Source organism: Rhyacophila brunnea, unplaced genomic scaffold (assembly GCF_057557595.1).
Source record: "Rhyacophila brunnea isolate RB1 unplaced genomic scaffold, BYU_Rbru_1.0 scaffold_3, whole genome shotgun sequence".
Lineage (NCBI taxonomy): Eukaryota > Metazoa > Arthropoda > Insecta > Trichoptera > Rhyacophilidae > Rhyacophila > Rhyacophila brunnea.
In genome coordinates, this window is record NW_028232965.1 from 52,244,676 (window position 1) to 52,272,610 (window position 27,935).

General features: G+C 33.1%; 2 protein-coding genes across 8 annotated transcripts in view; one reads left to right on the plus strand and one right to left on the minus strand.

The window, feature by feature from the left end:
• LOC147068517 (uncharacterized) overlaps positions 1 to 7,141 on the minus strand; it is a 256,808-nt gene extending 249,667 nt beyond the window's left edge. The window contains exons 1-3 of one of the 7 annotated variants that reach the window (XM_085953356.1): positions 6,980 to 7,141; positions 4,265 to 4,513; positions 3,331 to 3,376 (exon numbers count right to left, since the gene is read on the minus strand). In XM_085953356.1, coding sequence (XP_085809482.1) covers positions 3,331 to 3,376; positions 4,265 to 4,348 — 130 coding nt within the window. In that variant the 5' untranslated portion in view covers positions 4,349 to 4,513; positions 6,980 to 7,141. Of the gene's footprint in view, positions 1 to 3,330; positions 3,377 to 4,264; positions 4,548 to 6,910 lie in introns of all 7 variants that reach the window. The other 6 variants (XM_085953360.1, XM_085953362.1, XM_085953358.1 and 3 more) reach the window with 6 other exon arrangements.
• Positions 7,142 to 9,007: 1,866 nt separating this feature from the next.
• nmd (no mitochondrial derivative) lies at positions 9,008 to 26,276 on the plus strand. Its single transcript, XM_085953367.1, has 6 exons — positions 9,008 to 9,321; positions 14,001 to 14,097; positions 14,202 to 14,346; positions 22,055 to 22,351; positions 23,582 to 23,841; positions 25,590 to 26,276. Exons 1-6 carry the CDS (start codon positions 9,149 to 9,151, stop codon positions 25,740 to 25,742), a joined length of 1,125 nt encoding a protein of 374 aa, XP_085809493.1. The 5' UTR covers positions 9,008 to 9,148; the 3' UTR covers positions 25,743 to 26,276.
• Positions 26,277 to 27,935: the final 1,659 nt, after the last annotated feature.

The window sequence follows — 27,935 nt, forward strand, 5'->3', positions numbered from 1 at the left end:
AAAAGGAGAATAATTACAATAATTGGTTCTTGTCGGTGTACACTTTACAGGAAGCCATCAATCAGCAAAAAAAAATTGAAAATAGCCGATACACTGAATTATATGTTAGGTTAAGTTAGGTTAGGTTTTCATTCTTAAATGTTGCCAAAATCGGCTATGAAAATTAACGCGGTTCCCGCCTGGCTTCCTGTAAGTAAACAGTGTAAACCGATTTGTACCCAATAAATTATTATATTTCTATATTTAAAAAAAAATAACTTCCTAAGGCGGACATTAGTTGTCTGTACAAGTTTTTTATGTATACCTCTAACAATTGTAACGTTCGGCATTCATTGATTGGCAAAAGAGAAAAACGGAAGTTTGCAGCAAATATTTGGCCTTCAAGGAAGAAACACTTTTGAATGGCTTGAATGAAGCACTTACCTGAGATTATATTTTTTTTTGTATACCTACCTACCAAAGAGGATATTATTTTATTTACTCACCTGATCGATTCGTTTTTTCTACTTTTCCTTATTCACCTTGACTTTTTTAAACATCGAACAAAGCGCATTAATGGCGTAACGGATCACAAAACTATCAATACACTTGAATAATGAAGATACAACCAATAGTCGCAGGAAATTATCACACTGGGAACGATAACAAGATAATATTATAGGCATAATAATAATAATTGTGTTTTTAGCTATGGTTTTAGGTATCATTATCAGAATTATTATCATGGTTGAACACGTCTAGCGGAAATCGTTGGAACTAAAAATCGCCCGGCAGTTTTACGTTCCTACATAATATCGTCTCTGTTCTGGCAGAACACACTAACTGGAGAATACTAGTTTTGAGTAATTTGACTTTGAAGTTGTTAAAATGTTTGAAATGGTCTATCGTGTGAGTTTATTAAGTAATCGTAAAAAGGATGACTTTAAAATAAAGACTGTTTATTTATTAAGGTGATTAATAAGTGAAACGGCAAATAATTTTCAACCATAGGCGCGACGAAATTTTTCACTCGCTCCCATTCGGAGAGAGAATGTAGAGCTGGAAACACGTCATTTTGCTTCGTGATGGCGACGGCCGTAGTAATTCTTAAATCGTGTAAAGATGACTTAAAACGTTACCTATTTACTTTAAAAAGAAAACATGTCAATGAATATATTTTTATTGTTACTAATAAAACAATAAACAGAACATTAAATGGACACATGCTGGATTTATAAGACGAATTATATGTGGTTTGACATGCCTCATTTGCACCCGCGACCCGCAATCCGCGCATCGCCTAGCGATTTTGGACCGTGTCTCAACAGAGGTATGATAGCCATAAGAACTTTTCCAGACGGTAAAGTTTGAAATAAGGAACATTTTGGTAAGTATAACTCAATGTCATTTTTTCGAATTAGTGTCTTCTGCCAGAATATTTCGTCCTATAATACTATATAGCGCTATCGTACTCGTAGCCATAACATATCTAATGCCGGGTCCACACTGGCAACATGTCGCGCGACATGTTGTCAGTGTGGACCCGGCATAATATTGGTAGTAAATAATTCTTTCTTATTTTCTGAAGGCGTACAATGTGTCAACGATATAGGTAGCTGATATCTATAATCATAATCTCTTAGCAAAATCTTGAAAATATAGTAATCACAACAAATTTAATTATAATGTGTAACACAACACATGAAACTTGTATGTACAAATAGTTTTTCAGTTTTTTTCTTTTGCTTTCTTTTTGCTTCCACCACCTCCTTATTACTCAACACCCCCAATTGCTCTCGAGGATACTACCGCCATTTGGGGGCCATTTACCGCCCACTTTGGGAAACACTGCTAGACATAGAGTTTATAAACACATTATAATTTATTGTAATCTTGCTAAGAAACTTCTTAGTAGTGCAGTCTATATCCACTTCTAAACTATAGAAATACATAGTAAAATTAATAGCAGGTGACGGTTGGTTTTTTACCATTACAGTTGGTTCCTCTTGTTACAGGGAGAATTAATAACTATTCTAATGTAAAATATCAGTTTTGCACTTCATTTAGGAAACACAACAGATATTATAGGCATTGGGGTTTCTTCGTTCTATATTGAATGTTTCAACTTATTTCATAAACGTACAAAACGTTTCTTATCGTCAAACTGTGTATGTAATTTCTTATCAACACCGGCATGGAAACAAGCAAGATTACCTACTTTCAAAACAATGGCTTAGCAGTTAGTAGGTAAAGACGTTGTGTTTGTATCAAGGGATTGATATATCTACCACTTATAGGTGCATACCTACATAATCCTTACTTAAATTTATAATGAGAAATATAAATAAAACCTTTAGATAGGCAAGCCAATACCTAGGTACCTATTGAGAGAATAGTTTATCTTTTTATTTTTAAAAATCCTGCATGAATAAAATTGTCAACTAGGAATAAGTGGAAAACTGACACCATTGTGAAAAAAATGTATAAAACCAAACAATAGCAAATAAAATCTTTGTATTCAGCTTACACGAATTTACCAGGTGATCTGAAGAACCCCCAACGCATGGGGTAAATGCACAGGAACACAATGACTCAGGTAAGTGATTCAATATTGTGTCAATAGGTAGCTAGAACTACCTTAACATATTGCACCATTATTTTTTTAAATTCAAACAAAAAGAATAAAACACAAACAATATTTAATAATGTGATTCAATTATACATATTATTTAAATTTGGCATGTGACCTGTAAAGCAATAGTATTAGAAAGCAGAGCTTGTTTAAACAGCTACCGATTTGAAGGAACAAAAATGAGGAATTCAATTGAATTACAAACTGTAATATATTTTATAACACGTATGTATCTATTACTTAAATAATTATTGTTTACGAACGTTTAGGAAAATACATTCTAAGGAATACGAATAATATAAATTTTGATGGTAGATTACGTAAAGATTGCACATTTTTCGCCTGCGGTGCTAATACTTTGTGGGACTTTGTAGAGGTGTTAATCATAATTTTCTATGTATATGCCTATCTGTTATATATATTTGGGATATCAATACAGAAACTGCAATGCATTTAGATATCTTATACGACTAAAATAATATGGATCGGCAATTTGAGTCTCCTTATAGTCGACTCTTTGTTTAGGTATGTCGCTGCCTCCAACTTTACTGCTTAGCACTGTCATTTTATAATTTACCACCCTGGACATTAATGTGCGTCAGCCAAGTAGGGGTTCAGCAAGATTTTAAAAATGTCTCAAGGGCTCCGCCAAACAAAAAAGGTTGGGAAAAGAAATAACAATATTATGCATTTTATTTGTCCATGAGATCTGGTCTTACCTGCAACTGGTGAAAGCTTCCGCATAACACACCATCTTGATTTCCACTGAAAACAAAAACATTTTTAATTCATCACTCGGTTATAAAAAAAGTGTGTATCACATGCATTAATTTTGGTATAAAAACTATCAACAATATGGACGAATCACCTGGAATAGAAAATGACACTCACTTTATTGTCGGGTCTGCCGAATGGCATAATCTGTTCTAACGCCATTACAATAAAGGTGATATTGCTATAAATTCCTGATGCATTTTGTTGGGTCTGCCGAATGTTCGGTTCGAACGGGTTCGCTCAAATGAACATTGACATTAGAAACACTGCTCTAACGCCATTACAAAAAAGGTCATATTGCTATAAATTCCCTATGCGTGATAGGTATAGCATAATGGAAATTGCGTGATGTCTACCTATACATGAGAATGCGCGAATTTACTTGCAAGCTACTGTATTGAGTGCGTCGTCCATTAATAATGTCATTGACAAAACCCATGAAAAATAATTGTTGTGAAATCTATAGGATACGATATCTTGACATTTAAAATATAAACCGCTTTCCACCCAACTGGTTCATAATTAGATTCGTCACCCCCCATCACCTGTCTATCATCTACCAAAAGGTAGGTAAGTATATTTTTTATTAATATTAAAGTATTATTAAGATGAAACAGCCAATAAAGTCATATAATAAACAAACAAAACATCATTACACAACATTTATTTTATGAAAATTCTGATTCGATTAATAATCTTTAATTTATTTTAATTCCTGAAATCGCAGAAAATGATACCTTCTTATTGTTAATATAAAGGAGGTCCAAAAAATTGGACACCTACCGACAAGAAGCTGGGAAGTCAAATAATTATGTAATGTTAGTATTTTGCCTGAAAAGAATAAATTTAATTGCGATTTTTAAAAACACGTGTGTATACCTTTTTGCCATCTCTGAATTTGACCAGCCCCTCGATTATGGAGTCCTGGCAATGGGTAGAATTTGTTCCTTTATTCTTCTCCATGTTTGCAGATCAGAAAAGCGTACTCCTCATTAATTTGTTTGGGGCACCACTGTTATAGCACGTAACACTTTCATTTGTTTTAATCTTGATGGTCACTTCACAAAAGCAATACGTCTGTCTTAATTGAAAAGAATTAAAATTATCGCGTGATACTCGTAAACATACCTATAACAACGTCAATTTTTATGACATTCTACATCTGCGAATTATAATATTATACCTTCATAGATTTCCAACCAAATCAGATGTTATAGGCACTATTATTATATGGACCAAAAGACCTATTGTGTATTATTTGCGTGGATACACCTGGTGAACAGTGGCGTACATAATTAAATATTTGTATTACGTATAAAAAAAACACACGTGAGACAGTGGTAACTATTTAAAAATGCCTAACAATGCGACAGCAATACGTACACCACTGAATATTTATTTAAAAAATCATTTATTAAATAGGCACACTCTCGGTTATAACTAGGGAATCCAATCCCGGGATCCCGAGCTATTTTCGATACCTATGAATCCCGGGATTGATAAACATAATCCCGGGATTTCGGGATTGATTTTTTTATCAATTTTTATGGAAAATATAACAGAAAAAATACTTTTAATACAAAATAACTACATTAGAAATAAACTGAGTTTGAACGAAGTTTGATGTGTAGGTCGCCGATTCATTTTATTTTTTCACATAGATTATTAAAAATGAGAAAGATTGGTAAAAAAACAATGCTTCGAACTTTTAACAAAGTAATTCCACCATGATATCATACGTTTTACTGCAGTTTCATATTTGGCTGACTAATTAGATTTATGAAGCGGAAAGTACATAAGTACGCCATGATTATTTGCTTTACTATTTTAAATCTCGCTGATCTATTCATTATGTCTTTACTATCAGAAATAGCAATCTCATATTAAATTCACATTATTATTTATATTACAATATTATTTACTCCATTAAACTTGTGTATTTACAAGATTTAACGTATACAATATTAACAATAAATGTCTTAAATAGTATAAATTATACTAGATTTATTTTTGACCGATTTTATCAATGTTATTTGTAAATATAAAAATTTTATATTAACAATGGAAAAAAATCCCAATCCCGGTACCAGTCCCGGGATCCCGGGATTGTCAAATTGTACTCCCGAAATCCCGGGATCAGAATTTTGGCTCGGGATTGGATTCCCTAGTTATAACTACAACTACACGTACCTAGTTAGATAATGTATATGGAATTTTTGATAATTAGAAAGAAAATACCTACATAAAATTTTACAACCATACCTAGGTAGGTATAGATAGATAGGCACCGGCTAAATTATATTAAAATATAATACTGTTAGAAGGTAATATAATAACTATTCCCGATTTATAAAAAATAACTATAGATACTTGATTGAAAGAACGTCACTGCTTCTTGGTGACTTGAGTTTGGTGTTTTACAGAATAGGGGACGGACAAAATAGAGTGAATAGAGACCTACTAAATGTGCAACGTAAAATGAGCTACCCGTCAAATAAATATGTCATTATTGGTATCCAATCCAATGACGTAAATTTAATGTAAAATTATCCATAGATACGATTAAAATCTTCTAAATACTACATACCTACTATGAAATGTGCAACGTAAAATGAGCTACCCGTCAAATAAATATGTCACTGTCATTATTGGTATCCAATCCAATGACGTAAATTTAATGTAAAATTATCCATAGATACGATTAAAATCTTCTAAATACTACATACCTACTATGAGTTTCGTTAATATTGGAGGAGAAAATTAGAAGAATACATAAAGGAATACCTATCGCTCCATCTTATTTTAGAGTTACCCACGTGTGAATCAATGAAATTAACTGGTAAATTTTCAGGGAGGCACTAATACCCGCTGGATCAGAAACAAAACTTTAGATGTACCTACGTGGTAAAGAATAACTAGGAACCGACAGAAATGTAAGGAACTAGGGAGGCCTTCGTCCATCAGTGAATGCTTATAATATGCCTATAAAGTATAAATCATTACGCCATGCATGTTTCTAGATGGCTTCGTTTAAAATTTATTTTTGTGGGATTTGGCGGGAAACTTTCAAATTAAAGTTTCAATAGAATAAATTCTCTAATTAATAATTATGGGCAAATAATTACCGTGAACCTATAAACAATATATTATAGTATATTGTTTATAAAGTAAAGTGAAAAGGGGTCATTTATTTAGGTGGAAAATACGTACTATACACACAATATTTTTATAATATTAATTGAATATTGCTCATGTTGATTTAGGCTATTTAACGTGAATACTAATATTAGTAATATTATACTATGCCACTGTTCATTTATTTACACTTTTATTACTCAACGTTTAATAGGTGTTCACAAATTAGTAATAAAATAATATTAGAGTTGGTTGCAAATGCTAAAACTATTAAATACTTAAATAAATGTTGCTTTGATGATAATTATTATCATTAATATAATATAGTTTCAAAAGGTTTGTTGACAATTGTTATTGATAACAATAAAATTATTAATACTACATAAGTACCTAGATACTTATCCAAAGTTTCGTGAACTTAACTAAAACACTTTAAAACAACGCTGCAATGAAACTCACGCTCACAAGTTCTAATTTAAAGTCACAAAACACACTTTAATTGTTATTGATAACTGAATTTAAAGAATGACATTCATTATTTACTCGATATATTCGAAAAACGCCGGAAACAAATTCACCATTAAACAACACCTCCAACCGACAGCAACACTGACAGTGAATAACTGAATTCACCTTTTTGTCACTCGACTATAGTACATTTTCCAAAAACTTATAGTATTTCAGCAAAAGTTATAGTACGCATTGTCATGGTTTTAATGTTAATCTATTTTGGAAATTCTTCGGGTAAAATAGTTTTAAGAAATTCTATTCCGGAAATAGATTAAAGATTTATTATTAACTCTTCTGGCCAAAAAAAAATGTTACACTCAAATTTCAAAAAATTCCGTTTGCAATCAAAGTCAGCAGCTTTTTAAAAAACCCTTTCGCATAATTTATACGCGAATTTGCATTTTTTATTGGACAGAGAAAAATACCTTATGGATTTGTCATGACAATTTAAAAATTATGTATAGTATTTCATAGAAATAATATATTACTTACCTTCTATACCCACCTATCGAAATTAATTAGGGTACTTTTCCCATACTACCTACACCTTTTCTTATAGTACATTCCACGACACCGTTTTTATAACTACTTACCTACTTTGAAATGATCTTCTTTCTATTGAGAAAAACATAATATATAATGAATGCTTTATCATTTAATAGTATTCGCATTGCATACCCGTAAAATAAATAAATATTTGCCACCCTGCCAATATATTTTTATGTACTCAGTTACTTACTATACCGTATTTTTTTACATTCCAAAGTTAATACCATTTTACCGATATATTATAGTTATTACCCCCACCATAGACTAATTCACCACCACGATTAAAGTGACCCCAAGTACGCTGATAACGCTATTCTATTCTACAACTCAATCGAGGGCATTCAACAAATGCGGCATACCCACCTATTCGATGTTTTACATAAGAAAGCATGCAGCCTATCATCATATTGAGAGTGAAGAAGCGACATTGAACATAGCTCGGCCACGTGCTACGAATAGTTCAAGAGTATTATTTTTATATCGTACACGCGGACCAATTTATAGTACAAATACTATAACTTGAGGACCGTTGGCAACACTGCTATTAAAACAAATTTTATTCGAAAAACTCTCAGTGCTGCCATTTTACGACTGAATCAAAATTCCGTAAATCGGGGTAAGATAAATCCACTTATAATAGAATAATAATCCATGAATTTTCCTCACATTCAATGAATGTAATATTTTTAACTTAATATGTATCATGAAACTAATTGACTGGTGAAAATATACCATTACATTTAAAGTTTTTTTTATTTATAATGTTATATAGATGAGTGTGAATGAGAGACTGATTACCTAATATAATTTATGATGTTTTTCTTTTTAATATACCTACCGAATATACACTAGGTCACATAATTACAATTCCAACCTATCTAGCTTATTTTTATTCAGACTTACAAAGATTCACCTCGCGAGCAATTTATTGTTGGCGAGCTATAGGTAGCTAGCAAAGAGATTGGTAGCTAGGTACTTTGCTTTGGCTTAACTGTCAGTATTTTTCTCATTTTGTTGATCAACAAAATATTTCTTTATAATAATATGTAAATCTAAAGAATACTTATGTATATATATTAATTATTTGTCGATTCATTTCATCTTTGTTACCTATGTTAAGACAATTTATTAATCACTAGCTTTGAGACAGGTCCTCAAGTAAATGGATCTTCACGAGCTAACGTATGATTAATTACCTGCTGTAATTGAAGTTTGAAGTAAACACGCGTTATCTACAAAAACATATTTGTAATTTTATATTACAAACGTGTTTTAATAATTGAGCATCGTTTTAAGTTTGTGACTTTTTTACTTGTCCCTGGACACACCGCATTTTATTCAATATTTTATTTGGTTTCCATTTTAGAGGTTTAATTCATCTCTATAATTTTTATTGATTTATCACCAAGGTTTTTCTTTATTACTGGCAATAACAATTCGGATTGTCATATTGCGAAGTCCGCATTAATTTCCCGATTTACATCAATTTTATTATTACACCAAGCGTCGCGTCTAGGTTATGAAATTACTGTGACATTTATATAAACTGTCATATACTCCAAATACACCATGATGAGCCAGGGGTCTGCATTTAGTCGTTACGAAGCTTTACAATTAGTAATTAGGTTATCCATAATATCGGCTGCTACATATTTTACCATAAAATGGGTTGTGAATCAAATGGATCCCACCAGCAAAAGCAAGAACAAAGCCAAGGAAAAGGCTCACGAGCGATTACGGAGGTATGTACCATGAATATCTATACATTCCTAATTATTACACTGTTGCCCCTCTTCTTAGTTCTTATGCTTTTCTGCTAAACTTTACTATTTCATCCATTCAGCATGCCCTTAGTCTAGCCTATAGTATTATATTAGTTTTAATAGTAACTAGCAAGTCTTACAAATGTCCATAAGTATCGAATTAAATTCAAAACCTCACATGCCTTAATTTATATCAAGATAAAAAAAAACTATTTTCTATCAATATAATGAATGATACAAACATTGGTGAGAGGATGTCTATCAAAATCTTGTCATCACAGGATGTTCACAGTTAAGTACTAGTACATTGCATCTCCCACGCTATTGACGGAACCTCCCTTAAAGCCTGTCCACATTCAGGCTTTTTTTCATTCACTGGTTGAACGCACCGCAGTGCATGGATAGCCTGCGCATTACCTGCTTCAAAATGGCCGTTTTTAGTGATGCTAGTGCTAGTACACTTAGATTTATCATCCATAGAAATCTTTTCAACATCACTTCAATGCTACCAACCGAATGATTCCGTGAATACTGTATAATAGTATATCCGTGTATGGCGTTAATATTTTGATAAGTCTACATCGATTCTCAGGGCAGCTATTTGTAAGTTTGGTATTCTGTGGTAAATCAGGAATGTTTTTAGATTTTAGTATGTTGAGAATTTACAAGCATTTTACTAAAATTTCAAATCATCCAAAAACATTTACTTAAGACCACACCTCAGTTGAGACACGGTCTAAAAAGATCGTCGCTAGGCGATGCGCGGATTGCGGGTCGCGGGTGCAAATGAGGCATGTCAAACCAAATATAATTTGTCTTATAAATCCAACATGTGTCCATTTAATGTTCTGTTTATTGTTTTATCAGTAACAATAATAATATATTCATTGACATGTTTTCTTTTTAAAGTAAATGGGTAACGTTTTAAGCCATCTTTACACGATTTAAGAATTATTACGGCCGTCGCCATCACGAAGCAAAATAACGTGTTTCCAGCTCGATATTCTCACTCCGAATGGGAGCGAGTGCAAAATTTCGTCGCGCCTATGGTTGAAAATTATTTGCCGTTTCACTGATGTATCACCTTAATCTGATTTAACACAGAATATCACCTTAACCTTTTAACAGCCCAGCTGAAAGTACTAGGTATACTCCCCAGGGCCCAGGAATTAATTATATTATAAAAAAATTAAAAGAATAGTGAAAAGTCCAATATAATGCACTTACATATATGAGACCTCAATTGAAGTTCGGCGAAAAAGTTTTTCATACACAATTTCGTGAAAATGTCTGAAAATTTTCAGGTATGGTAGGGTTGTCACAACACTGCACTTACAAGAATTAGTTGAATTTTTTTTTTTTTTTTTAATATAAGTATTTTGAAAAATAAATTTTATAGTATTTTTGTAAAATGTCACCATAAATACTTATAGCACTAAGAAGTATACTAAACACATTAAAATCACTAAAAACTTTCTTGTGTATGGAAAATTTCGAAGCACGGTTCAAAACACAGAGCAATGTCGCACTGCTTGCACAAATACCTAGTTTCTTTCCGTCTTTTCTGATTTTTTGTATTGGCACATACATAACATCTTCTTGCCGCATTAATTTTATTGTTAGTAGGTGGTATTTTACCCAAAAAATGTCTTTCTGTTAGCCTAGAGGGTAAGGGTGCTTTTCGCTTCAAAAGAGTTTTTGGTTCTAACTTATGTTTTTCGATCAGTTGTCCGATGACTTTCAATTGAAATTCACCCAGCGGTTGTTTTTTTCCAGTTTTTTGTTGGAACAATACATGGGCATTCAGCAGAGATAAATCTATCAAATGGAAAAAAAGTTTTTTGTACCATTTGACAGTTTTTCTTGTCGAATTTACAGAAGAAATTATCATATCACTACGATCCACAGCACCCATGTTTTTATTGTAATCAACAATGCATTCCGGCTTGGAAATCGGAATTTTAGTCTTATAGTCTACTTTTCCAGTAGGTTTGAAAGTATTGTTGTGAATTGCGTTTCATTGTCACAAAAATGCAACATTCGATGCATCAGTTCGAAACGATTCCTGGACATGGTTTCGGAATAACATGGTGAAAATAACAATCTGTGGATAGACCAGTGTTCAGATATTTTATTCCGTGAATTCCTTGACATTAGCATACACAGCCCCAAAAATGTGTACATATCATCAATTGTGCAGTCTACCCATCGCCGTAGACGATCACTCAAAACTGTGATATTTTTTGTGGCAAATACAAATTGTCTGTTGGTCTCTCGGACTAACATTTCAATAAAAGAAATATCGATGAAACATTTGAAATAGTCCATTTCGAGTGCATCCAAAGTCAAATTATCAGCTTTGCATCCCGAAACGTTAGCATCGAAGGAAAATGCGCGTGGCTCAAACATATCCGATTTCCACTCAAATGTCGGTCTTTCAGTGGATTCCGGTGTGATAATTTCACTTTCATCGACTTCCAAAGTTTCCTCAAGTTCGACATCCGAATCATCACTTCCATCGTCTTCAGATTCAACTGTTTCGATAAGGTTATCGATTTCACCAACTTCGTCGATCTCATCCATTTTGAATAATAAAATTTGTAAAACTAAACTCGTAAATAAAACACTTTGTATACGCAAATCGAATCCGAAATACAAATAAAAAATAGTCACAACACTTAGTCCTTTGTCAATTTCTATCTAAAAACATCGAAAATCTTTCTTTTCATTCAAGTTTAGTAGGTAAAATCTAAAACAAAACTCGTAAATATAACACTTTTTTATACGCAAATTGTATATGAAATATAAATAAAAACACTTGGTCACTCAATAGAAATTAAATTTCAATGTAAAAACATTGAAAACATTCCAATTATAACGCAAATCTGAATAAGAAAGCATTCCGAATTAGCATCCCGACTAAATGATATTCCGGCGACAACTGACTCATCACTATCGAATCATACCAACTGCCTATTGTACAAGATATCCCAGTGTGCAGGGGAATTTTGAGCTAACCCTGATTTGGCCTCTCGGGAAATTCCCTTATTCTCTCGATGTATGCGCCGTACAAATGTTTTTTGCTTGCAAGGTCTGATCAGAAATGTAGTTACACGTTTTAAAATTAAATAAATAAATATTTGACTCATACAAGCGTGTAGAACGGCTCGGCGTATATCGTACGGTACGGGCGCCTGAATAGCCGCCGTGTATGACGTAAACGTTACGTTACGGGCAGCTATCAGGTTAATAACCTTACAAATAGCTGCCCTGAGAATTGATGGTTTTAGACTTATCAACATATCAGTGGCGAAGGGTGACTTAGAAAGAGGTAGGCTGTGGAGATCTGATAAAAAGAGCACACTTGTCAGGTATACTTATGAGAATAGTGCGATATTTACTAGTAATGAATAGGTACCCACTAATAAATGACAACGACACACTAATTCAATGAAACTTCAAAAACTCATTGACGACATAAAAATGAGCGATGTGTTTAAATTACGTATTTTAAAAACATTTATACCCATCAAAAATCATTAGATAAAATTTATTTTTATTTTTAAAAACAATTATACTTATTTATTAATATTCGATTAAACGTTGTTGAAATTATTTTTTTAATTATCTAATTAGGTATTAATGATTTTGGACAAAGTGCGCAGTCGTGACAACAATATTATGCGCGAATGTTTTAGGCTCTGCGATAGGAGCTTACCTTATTTCATACAAATCAACAGACTTGCTGAGGTTACGAGACATAAAGTCCATACGAAAAAAATTCAGAATTATTTCACACATAATCCAAAATTTATTTACGTCAAGATAGATGGCGCGCTGTGGCGGTATATTTTTTAATACCTTTGCAGATTGTTCTGAAAAACTGTGTAATACTGTAATACATTCCTACATATACGACATCTCTCGTTGGCAAAATAAATTATTTTTATAGAACATAAAATAATGAAATAATTAAGTATATAAATATGTCAATATGCAATTAAAAAATATTTTTCTTAAGAAGGTAGGCTTCAAATAATCGCCTAGTATAGAGTCTTCGCCACTGCAACATATTCATGCCATACATGGATATTATACTATAAGTTTACACCCAACCCAATAAGCCAAAAATATTACAATTTTGAAGGATTCAAAACGAATGTTCTGTCTAAGTCCCATAGTGTTTTCAAAATACTATAATTTTTACATCTTTGTATTGAAATCAGCATTGACGTACAAGTGTCGACAGTTGATGCGGTGCGTTATATGCTTCTCACCTAAAGCATCCGCATTCAATGTTAAATCCAGATTTAAAAAGTTGAAATGAAGTGGAAGATGGAAGTGATCAAATAATGTAGACATACCTACTATAGTTGACCTTCCACGATAACTCCTCTACTGATGTGAATCTGTTTCATAGTATAGAATCTATTAGCGGTAGCATTCATGAATCGATATTGGGAATCCATCCCCTACCCCATCCCGATGTATTGTATGTAATTAAAACTGAACACTACCTAAATTGCAATAATGGTGATTCTTATATATTTTTGTCGGATGTCCATAACCTTTTCGGGAAAAAGTGGGTAATGTTTTATCCTGTCAATCATTCCATCACAATATTCCTTATTAATCAACTGTACACATTATTGTTATAGACTCGGGCATAATGGAAAATCATCAGTGCAAGTCGACAACTTAACCGATTACGAAATGATGATCGCTGCCCATTTAGTTGTCCCCGATGACATAACAGTAAGTACATAATACAAAAATTAATCTTTACATACTCGACAATTGAAATTATTTATGTTTCAAACAACCTACAAAGCTTAAAATATCAATTTATTTATTTCCAGGTTAGTTGGGCAGACATAGCGGGACTAGACGATCTGATTCAGGAACTCAAAGAGACTGTGATTCTTCCAATTCAAAGAAGAGAACTATTTGCCGATTCTCTTTTAACACAACCACCAAAAGGCGTCTTATTACATGGACCCCCAGGTCAATAATTTTGCTAACCTATTAATATATAACATGCGTCGATGCGGGAGGAATTTTGGTCAATCACACCATAGGAATTTCATTGAGGTTTTGAAGGGAAAGCATTAAGCATTCCTATATTTATTTCCTTAATCAGCTTACTTGAAAATTATTTTCAAACTAACCATGACGAAGCCCACCTGATTTGCATTGCATCAGTCACTGCCTGCCGCAGGAGAGAGAGAAAGAGAAGATGTGAATCAACGCGCTTTAAACTGAGGTGTAGTTTCCCCTTGCTGTCGCGCAGTAGCAGAATAGTTTGCTGATGAGTGCAATGATCACCTAAAAGAATACCAAAACTAGTCATTTTCATAGCAAATTTCTTTGTGATGGTGAAAGACAAGTATTGTTGCTTTTATTTGTACCGCCTCAGTGTCCTCCATAGTGTTAACCTGATAGCTGCCCGTAACGTAACGTTTACGTCATGCACTGCGGCGATTCAGGCGCCCATACCGTACGATATACGCCGAGCCGTTCTACGCGCTTGTATGAGTCAAATATTTATTTATTTAATTTTATAACGTGTAACTACATTTCTGATCAGACCTTGCAAGCAAAAAACATTTGTACGGCGCATACATCGCAAGAATAAGGGAATTTCCCGAGAGGCCAAATCAGGGTTAGCTCAAAATTCCCCTGCACACTGGGATATCTTGTACAATAGGCAGTTGGTATGATTCGATAGTGATGCGTCAGTTGTCGCCGGAATATCATTTAGTCGGGATGCTAATTCGGAATGCTTTCTTATTCAGATTTGCGTTATAATTGGAATGTTTTCAATGTTTTTACATTGAAATTTAATTTCTATTGAGTGACCAAGTGTTTTTATTTATATTTCATATACAATTTGCGTATAAAATAGTGTTATATTTACGAGTTTTGTTTTAGATTTTACCTACTAAACTTGAATGAAAAGAAAGATTTTCGATGTTTTTAGATAGAAATTGACAAAGGACTAAGTGTTGTGACTATTTTTTATTTGTATTTCGGATTCGATTTGCGTATACAAAGTGTTTTATTTACGAGTTTAGTTTTACAAATTTTATTATTCAAAATGGATGAGATCGACGAAGTTGGTGAAATCGATAACCTTATCGAAACAGTTGAATCTGAAGACGATGGAAGTGATGATTCGGATGTCGAACTTGAGGAAACTTTGGAAGTCGATGAAAGTGAAATTATCACACCGGAATCCACTGAAAGACCGACATTTGATTGGAAATCGGATATGTTTGAGCCACGCGCATTTTCCTTCAATGCTAACGTTTCGGGATGCAAAGCTGATAACTTGACTTCGGATGCACTCGAAATGGACTATTTCAAATGTTTCATCGATATTTCTTTTGTTGAAATGTTAGTCCGAGAGACCAACAGACAATTTGTATTTGCCACAAAAAATAACACAGTTTTGAGTGATCGTCTACAGCGATGGGTAGACTGCACAATTGATGATATGTACACATTTTTGGGGCTGTGTATGCTAATGTCAAGGAATTCACGGAATAAAATATCTGAACACTGGTCTATCCACAGATTGTTATTTTCACCATGTTATTCCGAAACCATGTCCAGGAATCGTTTCGAACTGATGCATCGAATGTTGCATTTTTGTGACAATGAAACGCAGGTTCCCGGAGATCGACTATATAAAATTAGACAAGTCCTGAAGGAACTGAAAATTTCTTTCAAGCAGTACATGTGTCCATATCAGAACATATGTATTGATGAGAGTCTTCTCCTTTTCAAAGGCAGACTTTTATTCCGCCAATTCATCAGGACGAAGGCTAGTCGTTTCGGAATAAAAATTTTTGTAATGGCTGATTGCAAAACTGGTTTTGTCTTAGATGTAATCATTTATACCGGAAAACAAACTGAAATTGAGAAAAATAATTACATCGGTATATCGGGCAACGTGGTGGTAACGATGCTTGGACCATACTTGGAACTAGGGCATACATTGTACATTGACAACTGGTACAGCAGCCCAACGTTATTCAAGTATCTTTATGATCACCGGACGAATGCCTGTGGAACCGTAAGGAGAAACAGAATTGGGATGCCCAAATTTACTAAGAAATTGAAAAAAGGGGAAACCGATACATTCCATACTGACGAAATTATGGCTTTGGCGTGGAAGGATAAAAAGGATGTTACAATGTTGTCCACAATTCACAACAATACTTTCAAACCTACTGGAAAAGTAGACTATAAGACTAAAATTCCGATTTCCAAGCCGGAATGCATTGTTGATTACAATAAAAACATGGGTGCTGTGGATCGTAGTGATATGATAATTTCTTCTGTAAATTCGACAAGAAAAACTGTCAAATGGTACAAAAAACTTTTTTTCCATTTGATAGATTTATCTCTGCTGAATGCCCATGTATTGTTCCAACAAAAAACTGGAAAAAAACAACCGCTGGGTGAATTTCAATTGAAAGTCATCGGACAACTGATCGAAAAACATAAGTTAGAACCAAAAACTCTTTTGAAGCGAAAAGCACCCTTACCCTCTAGGCTAACAGAAAGACATTTTTTGGGTAAAATACGCCCTACTAACAATAAAATTAATGCGGCAAGAAGATGTTACGTATGTGCCAATACAAAAAATCAGAAAAGACGGAAAGAAACTAGGTATTTGTGCAAGCAGTGCGACATTGCTCTGTGTTTTGAACCGTGCTTCGAAATTTTCCATACACAAGAAAGTTTTTAGTGATTTTAATGTGTTTAGTATACTTCTTAGTGCTATAAGTATTTATGGTGACATTTTACAAAAATACTATAAAATTTATTTTTCAAAATACTTATATTAAAAAAAAAAAAAAAATTCAACTAATTCTTGTAAGTGCAGTGTTGTGACAACCCTACCATACCTGAAAATTTTCAGACATTTTCACGAAATTGTGTATGAAAAACTTTTTCGCCGAACTTCAATTGAGGTCTCATATATGTAAGTATATTATATATTATAAATACATATATTAAACTTTTCACTATTCTTTTAATTTTTTTATAATATAATTAATTCCTGGGCCCTGGGGAGTATACCTAGTACTTTCAGCTGGGCTGTTAAAAGGTTAATAATGATAATTAAACTTTTTTATCATCCAATCAAGAATGCAAATGAAATTTGGTGAAAGAAGTTATCAACACGTATACATTATGTTATTTATTATGGATAACATTAACCTTTTAACAGCCCAGCTGAAAGTACTAGGTATACTCCCCAGGGCCCAGGAATTAATTATATTATAAAAAAATTAAAAGAATAGTGAAAAGTTTAATATAATGCACTTACATATATGAGACCTCAATTGAAGTTCGGCGAAAAAGTTTTTCATACACAATTTCGTGAAAATGTCTGAAAATTTTCAGGTATGGTAGGGTTGTCACAACACTGCACTTACAAGAATTAGTTGAATTTTTTTTTTTTTTTTAATATAAGTATTTTGAAAAATAAATTTTATAGTATTTTTGTAAAATGTCACCATAAATACTTATAGCACTAAGAAGTAAACTAAACACATTAAAATCACTAAAAACTTTCTTGTGTATGGAAAATTTCGAAGCACGGTTCAAAACACAGAGCAATGTCGCACTGCTTGCACAAATACCTAGTTTCTTTCCGTCTTTTCTGATTTTTTGTATTGGCACATACGTAACATCTTCTTGCCGCATTAATTTTATTGTTAGTAGGTGGTATTTTACCCAAAAAATGTCTTTCTGTTAGCCTAGAGGGTAAGGGTGCTTTTCGCTTCAAAAGAGTTTTTGGTTCTAACTTATGTTTTTCGATCAGTTGTCCGATGACTTTCAATTGAAATTCACCCAGCGGTTGTTTTTTTCCAGTTTTTTGTTGGAACAATACATGGGCATTCAGCAGAGATAAATCTATCAAATGGAAAAAAAGTTTTTTGTACCATTTGACAGTTTTTCTTGTCGAATTTACAGAAGAAATTATCATATCACTACGATCCACAGCACCCATGTTTTTATTGTAATCAACAATGCATTCCGGCTTTGAAATCGGAATTTTAGTCTTATAGTCTACTTTTCCAGTAGGTTTGAAAGTATTGTTGTGAATTGTGGACAACATTGTAACATCCTTTTTATCCTTCCACGCCAAAGCCATAATTTCGTCAGTATGGAATGTATCGGTTTCCCCTTTTTTCAATTTCTTAGTAAATTTGGGCATCCCAATTCTGTTTCTCCTTACGGTTCCACAGGCATTCGTCCGGTGATCATAAAGATACTTGAATAACGTTGGGCTGCTGTACCAGTTGTCAATGTACAATGTATGCCCTAGTTCCAAGTATGGTCCAAGCATCGTTACCACCACGTTGCCCGATATACCGATGTAATTATTTTTCTCAATTTCAGTTTGTTTTCCGGTATAAATGATTACATCTAAGACAAAACCAGTTTTGCAATCAGCCATTACAAAAATTTTTATTCCGAAACGACTAGCCTTCGTCCTGATGAATTGGCGGAATAAAAGTCTGCCTTTGAAAAGGAGAAGACTCTCATCAATACATATGTTCTGATATGGACACATGTACTGCTTGAAAGAAATTTTCAGTTCCTTCAGGACTTGTCTAATTTTATATAGTCGATCTCCGGGAACCTGCGTTTCATTGTCACAAAAATGCAACATTCGATGCATCAGTTCGAAACGATTCCTGGACATGGTTTCGGAATAACATGGTGAAAATAACAATCTGTGGATAGACCAGTGTTCAGATATTTTATTCCGTGAATTCCTTGACATTAGCATACACAGCCCCAAAAATGTGTACATATCATCAATTGTGCAGTCTACCCATCGCTGTAGACGATCACTCAAAACTGTGTTATTTTTTGTGGCAAATACAAATTGTCTGTTGGTCTCTCGGACTAACATTTCAACAAAAGAAATATCGATGAAACATTTGAAATAGTCCATTTCGAGTGCATCCGAAGTCAAGTTATCAGCTTTGCATCCCGAAACGTTAGCATTGAAGGAAAATGCGCGTGGCTCAAACATATCCGATTTCCAATCAAATGTCGGTCTTTCAGTGGATTCCGGTGTGATAATTTCACTTTCATCGACTTCCAAAGTTTCCTCAAGTTCGACATCCGAATCATCACTTCCATCGTCTTCAGATTCAACTGTTTCGATAAGGTTATCGATTTCACCAACTTCGTCGATCTCATCCATTTTGAATAATAAAATTTGTAAAACTAAACTCGTAAATAAAACACTTTGTATACGCAAATCGAATCCGAAATACAAATAAAAAATAGTCACAACACTTAGTCCTTTGTCAATTTCTATCTAAAAACATCGAAAATCTTTCTTTTCATTCAAGTTTAGTAGGTAAAATCTAAAACAAAACTCGTAAATATAACACTATTTTATACGCAAATTGTATATGAAATATAAATAAAAACACTTGGTCACTCAATAGAAATTAAATTTCAATGTAAAAACATTGAAAACATTCCAATTATAACGCAAATCTGAATAAGAAAGCATTCCGAATTAGCATCCCGACTAAATGATATTCCGGCGACAACTGACGCATCACTATCGAATCATACCAACTGCCTATTGTACAAGATATCCCAGTGTGCAGGGGAATTTTGAGCTAACCCTGATTTGGCCTCTCGGGAAATTCCCTTATTCTTGCGATGTATGCGCCGTACAAATGTTTTTTGCTTGCAAGGTCTGATCAGAAATGTAGTTACACGTTTTAAAATTAAATAAATAAATATTTGACTCATACAAGCGCGTAGAACGGCTCGGCGTATATCGTACGGTATGGGCGCCTGAATCGCCGCAGTGCATGACGTAAACGTTACGTTACGGGCAGCTATCAGGTTAAGACTAAGCAGAGCCTAATGTGGGTCTATGCAAATTTGAGGTCAAACTAACAGATTTTTTTTATAAGACATGGATGTTAGGCATTTGCCCAAACTGTTGGGTCTTTGTTCTTAATCATGCACATGTCGAAAAAACAATGTATGAATTTTCCCAGAACCATCTGCTACTAATTCACAATGGATATTAAATAATACAAACATAATATTTTTTTAAATAATAATATTGATAAATTAAAAAAAGACATGACGTCATATTTTGTGGCTTTGGTTTTTCTCACATATGGAATATTATCACCTGCCACATTAAAACATTGTATGATGCAACATATTATGACACCATTGTGAAATTTACCTTTACATCCCGTATTATTTTTTGTTTATTGGCGGTGTGGATCTTGGCCTGATCCTCTCACGAGGAGGTTTTCTAACATTGTTTTTTTACGAGAAATGGATGTTAGCCACTTAGCGAGCCTAATATTACAAGGTTCTAAATGTTCGTCCTTGAAAAAACAGACTCAACAATGAAGTAGTATTCTAAGCTGCCTCATTGTTACTTTTGTTTCGTCAAGGACAAACACTTAGAACCTTGTAGTTCTCGACTCGCGACTTGCTCAACCTAATTAGCAAACAAAATAACCAGTCAGTCGCTTAAAAAGTTTATTGGGTCCTTTAAGTATACTAATACAAAAGAATGTCATTATATAAGACATCATGACAATTTTGTCTTATCTACAAAATAACTAACTTACAGGAGAGTCAAAAAAGTGAATGAAACATTGACTTTATATGAAACCTGATAATGGTTTTTTTATTAATCGCACGAGTTTAGGAAAGTATTGTAGCTTAAATCTTATTTTTCGATCAATCTCCATCCTATTGTACATAATATAGAGATAGCAAATTTTGTTATAATTTGTGAGTGCTCTGATTAGATAATTCTTTCCATAATGGGACATGCATCAGATTCTTTAAGCACCTACGGCTAATTGCAATAGTTGCGCCATATTGGCTAGTAATCCATGGAAAATATAAATTTATGATGGACATTATTATCGGAATGCTCTCACTATGTAATTTTAATCTACATAATTGAATATTAATCAGGACCGGTTTCGTTATAATAGAAGGACATTCTGAAATGAGGCAAGAATATATTTTTACAGCACAGCTATGTATATAAAAATTTTATCACATGTAAAAATGTATATTTTCTATTAGTTGATAATATTTTTCATAATTCAGTAAAAAATAATCACAGTTTTCACATGACACACAGAAGCATTATGAAAGTTTAGTTAGGTACTTTACTAGACGGTTGAGGATATTATTTAATAATTTTATAAAAAAAATACACACATTTCCATGAATAATAGGTACAAGTCGGTTATGGGGAAGCCAGGCGGGAACCGCGCTAATTGTCATGTCCGATTTTGGCAAAATTCAGCAATTCAAGAATGAAAACCTGACCTAACCTAACCAAAACTAACCCAACCTAACAAATAATCCAGTATATCGGCTATTTTCAAAATGTGTTTGCCGCTGGCTTACCCATAACCGACATGTACCAAATAATAATGTTGGGCGGCCAGATATGGTTTTCCTCAGATTTGAACAATTATTTTTTTAAGGGGTCATCCTCTAACCAAATAAGTCAGTGAATTACCGTTCTAAGTAGGTATATTGTGTTTGACTTTTTTTTCAATCCAGAATTATCGATTTACATAATTTTAGTGATTTAAGGTGAAATTTACTGGTAGGAATATATTTGTATATAGGTATAATCATGATGTTTGTTTTTATATATTTCCAGGAGTCGGTAAAACCCTAATTGCCAAAGCCACAGCTAAAGAAGCAAAAACACATTTTATAAACTTGGACATGTCAATTCTCACCGACAAGTGGTATGGAGAATCCCCGAAGCTTGCCGCGGCTGTCTTCAGTCTGGCAGTGAAGCTGCAGCCATGTATTGTATTCATCGATGAAATTGATTCGTTTTTACGGTCCAGAAACCAGAATGACCACGAAGCAACGGCAATGATGAAAGCACAATTTCTGTATTTATGGGACGGACTCAGCACAGACCCTAATTGCACTGTCATCATTATGGGTATGTGAATTCACTTATCCGTATCATTTAAATGTCCCTTTCAAACTAACCTAACTGTAGTCTTACCGCTCTGTTTAACATTGGATTTAAAGTCAGTTATTTATTTGTTTATAATAAAATTTACATGATTTTTGATTTTACATGAAAAATGGTATATTATATCTGGACCAGCAGCTGTATTCCAAGAAAACACATGTAACTATAAAATTAATAAAACAAAATATGATAAAAATGTAATGACGTATTCCAAGAGTTAAATTTCACAAAATTTTTAACAGTTACTTTTCTTAACCGCTGTGCTGATTGGATATAGCGAGGACAATAATTATTACTTAAGTTTCGGCGATATAGAAAATCAATACCCACATTGTGATACTAGCACCGCCATGCCGCACCTCAAGTTATTGCTGTTGTCTTACACGACCACAAGCTGTCAAATCTCATTTATTATGTGTAATATGTGTGTAAGTGACACGTTGTTTTAGAAATGAAATATTCATGTTCACTTATTATTTTTTATTAGATAAAATATATGTACATGGTTTTATGTATTAAGTAGTAATAGGTCTTCAAAAAAAATTGGTTGTTTTTATTATCCTCATAAAATAAGCAAGTTATAATGATTTAATATAGTCTGTAACAATAGTCCACAGGTAACTTTTACTGCGAAGCAATAAACTAACATTGTGTCAAAGCTGGAGTTCTGAAATGCAGCAGATTTTTTCTTATAGTAAATACAATTTTTTCGATTTATGGAATGTTGCATTGTTGTTTGGGTCAAAAAACATTTCGTAATACGAAATTCGAGTTATTCATATGGTTTTATATGAAAATATGCATTGTTGGGATTATATTTCAGTGAAAATTTTGACAAATTTCGAATCAAGCTTGTTCATATTAACGAGGTTTTACTGTATACATACATAGGAATATGTAAAGGATGGAAAAATACAAAAGTATCAAAAAAAGTAAAAATGCAGGTTACCGACTTCTAAAAATTCCGAGACTTCTAGAAATTCCGAAAAAAAAAATCCGAAACTAAATATTTATTATTATATAAATGAAAATATTTGAGATATTATGAATCCTTGGCATTACAGAATGTATGGAAATGTTTGATTTATAAAAATCACTATGATTGTGCCACAAATTTTATTATGTCAAGGTAGGACCAAGAAATACAAGCTCGGGGATTGTAAGCTTAAAAGTACATGTTAATGTTTTGTGCAGGCGCTACAAACAGACCCTCTGACTTGGACAAAGCTATCCAACGACGAATGCCAGCGACATTCCGCATCAATCTTCCGGACATTACACAACGGGAGCACATCCTCAATCTAATTATCTCCAATGAACCCGTTTCGGACGATGTTAACTTGAACACGATTGCCAAGCTTGCAGAAGGCATGTCGGGTTCAGATCTTCACGAATTGTGTCGGAACGCCTCCGTCTACAGAGTGAGAGACTTTATGAAGAAACCTAGTAATCAAGTAAGTATTTTGGAATTTGTCATGTTGGTAGTAATGTTCAATGCACCTGTCCTAACTCAACCAAACCACCGAATTTGAACTTGCCTCTCCTGTGCTATATTGCACTCATACATATTTTTTTTATTTAATTCAATTCAATTCATTTATTTTACATATTGTGGACATTACAAATTATAAGTTTAAGACGTTCACAACATGACATTTAGAAACAACGAAATATTATTAAAACAATATTAGGTACATAATAAAAGAGATGATTCTACAGTATAAATGTGTATATACAAAAAATTATATAGGTACAAGGAAGTACACCGGATGAGTTAAGCAGACCCCATTTTAAGAATTTATTCATCCTCACGTAGATGGAATATATCAACATCCGAAGCGATTTGGTTGAATAGAGTTATTGCCCTCCCAATTGGCATCACTAATGGCAGGTTAGTTCTGCTCCTCGGAAGAACAAACAACCAAATGAATAAGGTGGAGTCAAACCAGTGGTGATGGGTGACTTTTGGAAAGAGGTAGGCTGTGGAGATCAGAGAAAAAAGGCACGCTTGTCAGTTATACTTCCGGGAATTAAGATAGTCAAATGTAAAATTTGAAAATTCTACTTGCGATCTGTTACACAACAATTTACAATTTCGTTCGTAAAACTAGACATTTTAAAATATTTGTATTGTACAAACTTTCTTATTGTGTCGATAGATATCTCGGTTGTAACACCATTAGCAAGGCGATCTTTATTGTTCAAATCTCAAAATAATAATACAGTCAAACTTGGTTATTACGAGGAAGATGGGACCGACTGAATTTGCTCGGTATAAGCGGTACTCGTTATATCGGAGAATAGGTATTTTTAAATGAGCGGTCACAACAAAAATAGTCGAAAATAAAAAATCTGAAAATCATCGTAAAAATCCCCAAAACAAGCATGGCCTTCATAAACTACAAAAAAAGTTGTTTCTTGTAATGAACGCTGCTTGGTACCTACGGACTTCACAAACGTAAGATTTTTCAACCATGTGCGTGGATACTTTTTCATTATTGTCGGAGAAAACAACAGTTAGACGCTTAACTTGTGTCATAACGTAATCCGTCCCCAGCGGCATCCTGTCCGATCGGATTTTATTGCTTAGGGTCGAAATGTTTTTAAACGATCGACACATTAACAGTATTTTAGCTCGGTATATCCGATAAGTAGCTCGTTATAACAGTGAATAAAATAAAAAAAAAATCATAAACCAAATGTCAATGAATGTTGTCTCATTACCATGGCCCCCACATCCTGAAGCGGACCCCCAGGCTAGGATCTTTGAAAAGCCCCCTACCTATCGCTAAAGATAAAGGCAGTGTGACGCTCTACAGTAGTATTTTCCAAATGGTGTACGCGGTAAAATTAATGTGTACCTATATTTAGTGTTTTTTGTATATTTGAATTCATCTATTTGAATTATGGAGTTGTTGAGTATAGATACACAATCAAACATTGTTACATTACAACCACATAATTAAAAAAAAATACTAATATTGAAGGTAAATAGCGCAGGCGACTTTTTTTTACTTTTCGAGAGAATTTTTGATGTGTGTTTAAATCGGGGAGATATAAGCATGCCGAATGATTTCTCACTTGCACTTATGGTTCATTTTGTTCATGCCTTGGGTTGAAATGCATTCTGAATTGATAGATTACATGTACACATTTCCATTATGTGATTTGTATTTTACATACTTTCATTATTTAATTGCAGACTGACAGTACTTCACTTTTGCCAGAAAATACGGAATCAACTGCAGAATGCCATGAAGTCCTCCGTCCCATAACAATGGATGATCTATTAACATCATTTAAAAAGTTTAAGGAATCAAATAATTTCACTTCAAACACATGGCACTTACAATAAACACATTGAAAAATGGTGTGGATAGATAAATACGGCCGTTGATTATTCTTATTTTAGATAGCTTAGGGTAGTGTTTACTTTTCAATAACGCGGAATGCCCACTGTGTACATGACAAGATTCAAGTTCCAGTTTCGCCACTGACTTAGATTATAAAAAAAATAAAGATAGAAAATTAATAAAACCAATCAACACTTGCTTCAATCAAATTAACACTTTGTTCTTGTAAATATATACATATGGAATAATACTGTTTCATTAAGGGAATGGGATCTGATATAATGTGACATTTCTCGACAATCGGAATGGGAGAGTTTATAAATGTGACGTTATTTAGATAGTAAGGTAAAAGATTTTGTGAGGAAGTTTGATGATGGGGGAGCGGGTCAAAGATATTGAAAATTGTGTGACGTCATTTAATGAATGACACCTTTGGAAGTAGACAAATCAGAAAGTATTCTTACTTCGCTTATGCCCGACTTCATGCATCTTTTGATTACATTCTTGGCTTTTCTTGTAGATAAAAATACTGTTAACGGCCCACGTGCTCGTCGTAGGTCAAAATTGAGTTTTTATTTTATTTTCAAACCATGATCCTGGACACTCCTTAAACGTTGTAGATAATCTATTTATATAATTTTGAAGCCTTATTATCCTTTATAGTTATTTTAAACATTTGATGACTGCATAAAGTATTTTTGTTTCATAAAATAGTATTCTTTTAAACCTCTCGCTCTAATGTTTTAGAATATAGTCATATTTCGGTACATAACTGTGCAATGGTGTTAAGATTTTTTACATTTATTAATTTTTAAACGCATTTATAAAACCATTATTATAATTTATTAAGAGATAATTTTTGTAAAATATTCACGATAAAAAATTATATTGATAATATCTGTGATCCCAAATTTGACAAGAATTAGCCATTTTATTATTCAAAAAATCGGCAAGATTAACACATTTGAAGATGATTCTAAAGATACTTGTTATAAGCTATGTCTTTGACCATTCAAGTGTGATAAACATATTATGAATAATGATTGCTTTATAATAATTATTGACCTAAGAATAAGGTAGTGTTTTTTTGAAATACGCCATTTCTTTTGTCATTCCCCAGTAGTTAAGCTACAACATACGGACGTAGCCATAAATTGACAAACTATAATTGAAGTAGGAAGTAAAATGATATTGACGCGCGTATTTGAACATGTACAGTTTAAAAAAAAATTAAAAAAAATTTGGTTAGGTACATGTTCAAACACGCGCGTTAACATAATTTTACTCCCTACTTTAATTATAGTTTGTCAATTTATGGCTACGGCTGTATGTTGTAGCTTAACCACTGGGGAATGCCAAAAGAAATGGCGTATTTCAAAAAAACACTACCTTATTCTTAGGTCAATAATTATTATAAAGCAATCATTATTCATAAGATGTTTATCACACTTGAATGGTCAAAGACATAGCTTATAACAAGTATCTTTAGAATCATCTTCAAATGTGTTAATCTTGCCGATTTTTTGAATAATAAAATGCCTAATTCTTGTCAAATTTGGGATCATAGAGATTATCAATATATTTTTTATCGTAATTATTTTACTAAAATTATCTCGTAATAAATTATACTAATGGTTTTATAAATGCGTTTAAAAATTAATAAATGTAAAAAATTTTAACACCACTGCACAGTTATGTACCGAAATATGACTATATTCTAAAACATTAGAGCGAGAGGTTTAAAAGAATACTATTTTATGAAACAAAAATACTTTATTCAGTCATCAAATGTTTGAAATAAATATAAAGGATAATTAGGCTTCTAAATTATATAAATAGATTATCTACAACGTTTAAGGAGTGTCCAGGATCATGGTTTAAAAATACAATAAAAACTCAATTTTGACCTTCGACGAGCATGTCCCCCCTTAAGAAAAAAATTTTAAACTTAAATTGTTATGTAATTACAAAATTTTTAAAGTCTTGTTTGTTAGGATAGAGATTTTTTGCTATGCAGTGCTAAGTAGGGTTGTGACATTTTCAAAAGCAGTATTTGAACATTAAAATCTTATATTAATTGAAATTCTAGTGTACACATAATATACCAAATTCCTGGACTGTCTGAACAGAAGGCTGGTTGGTACTAATGTGATATAGTAACGCTGTCTTTTAGTGGCCGTTGAAGCAAAAAATTG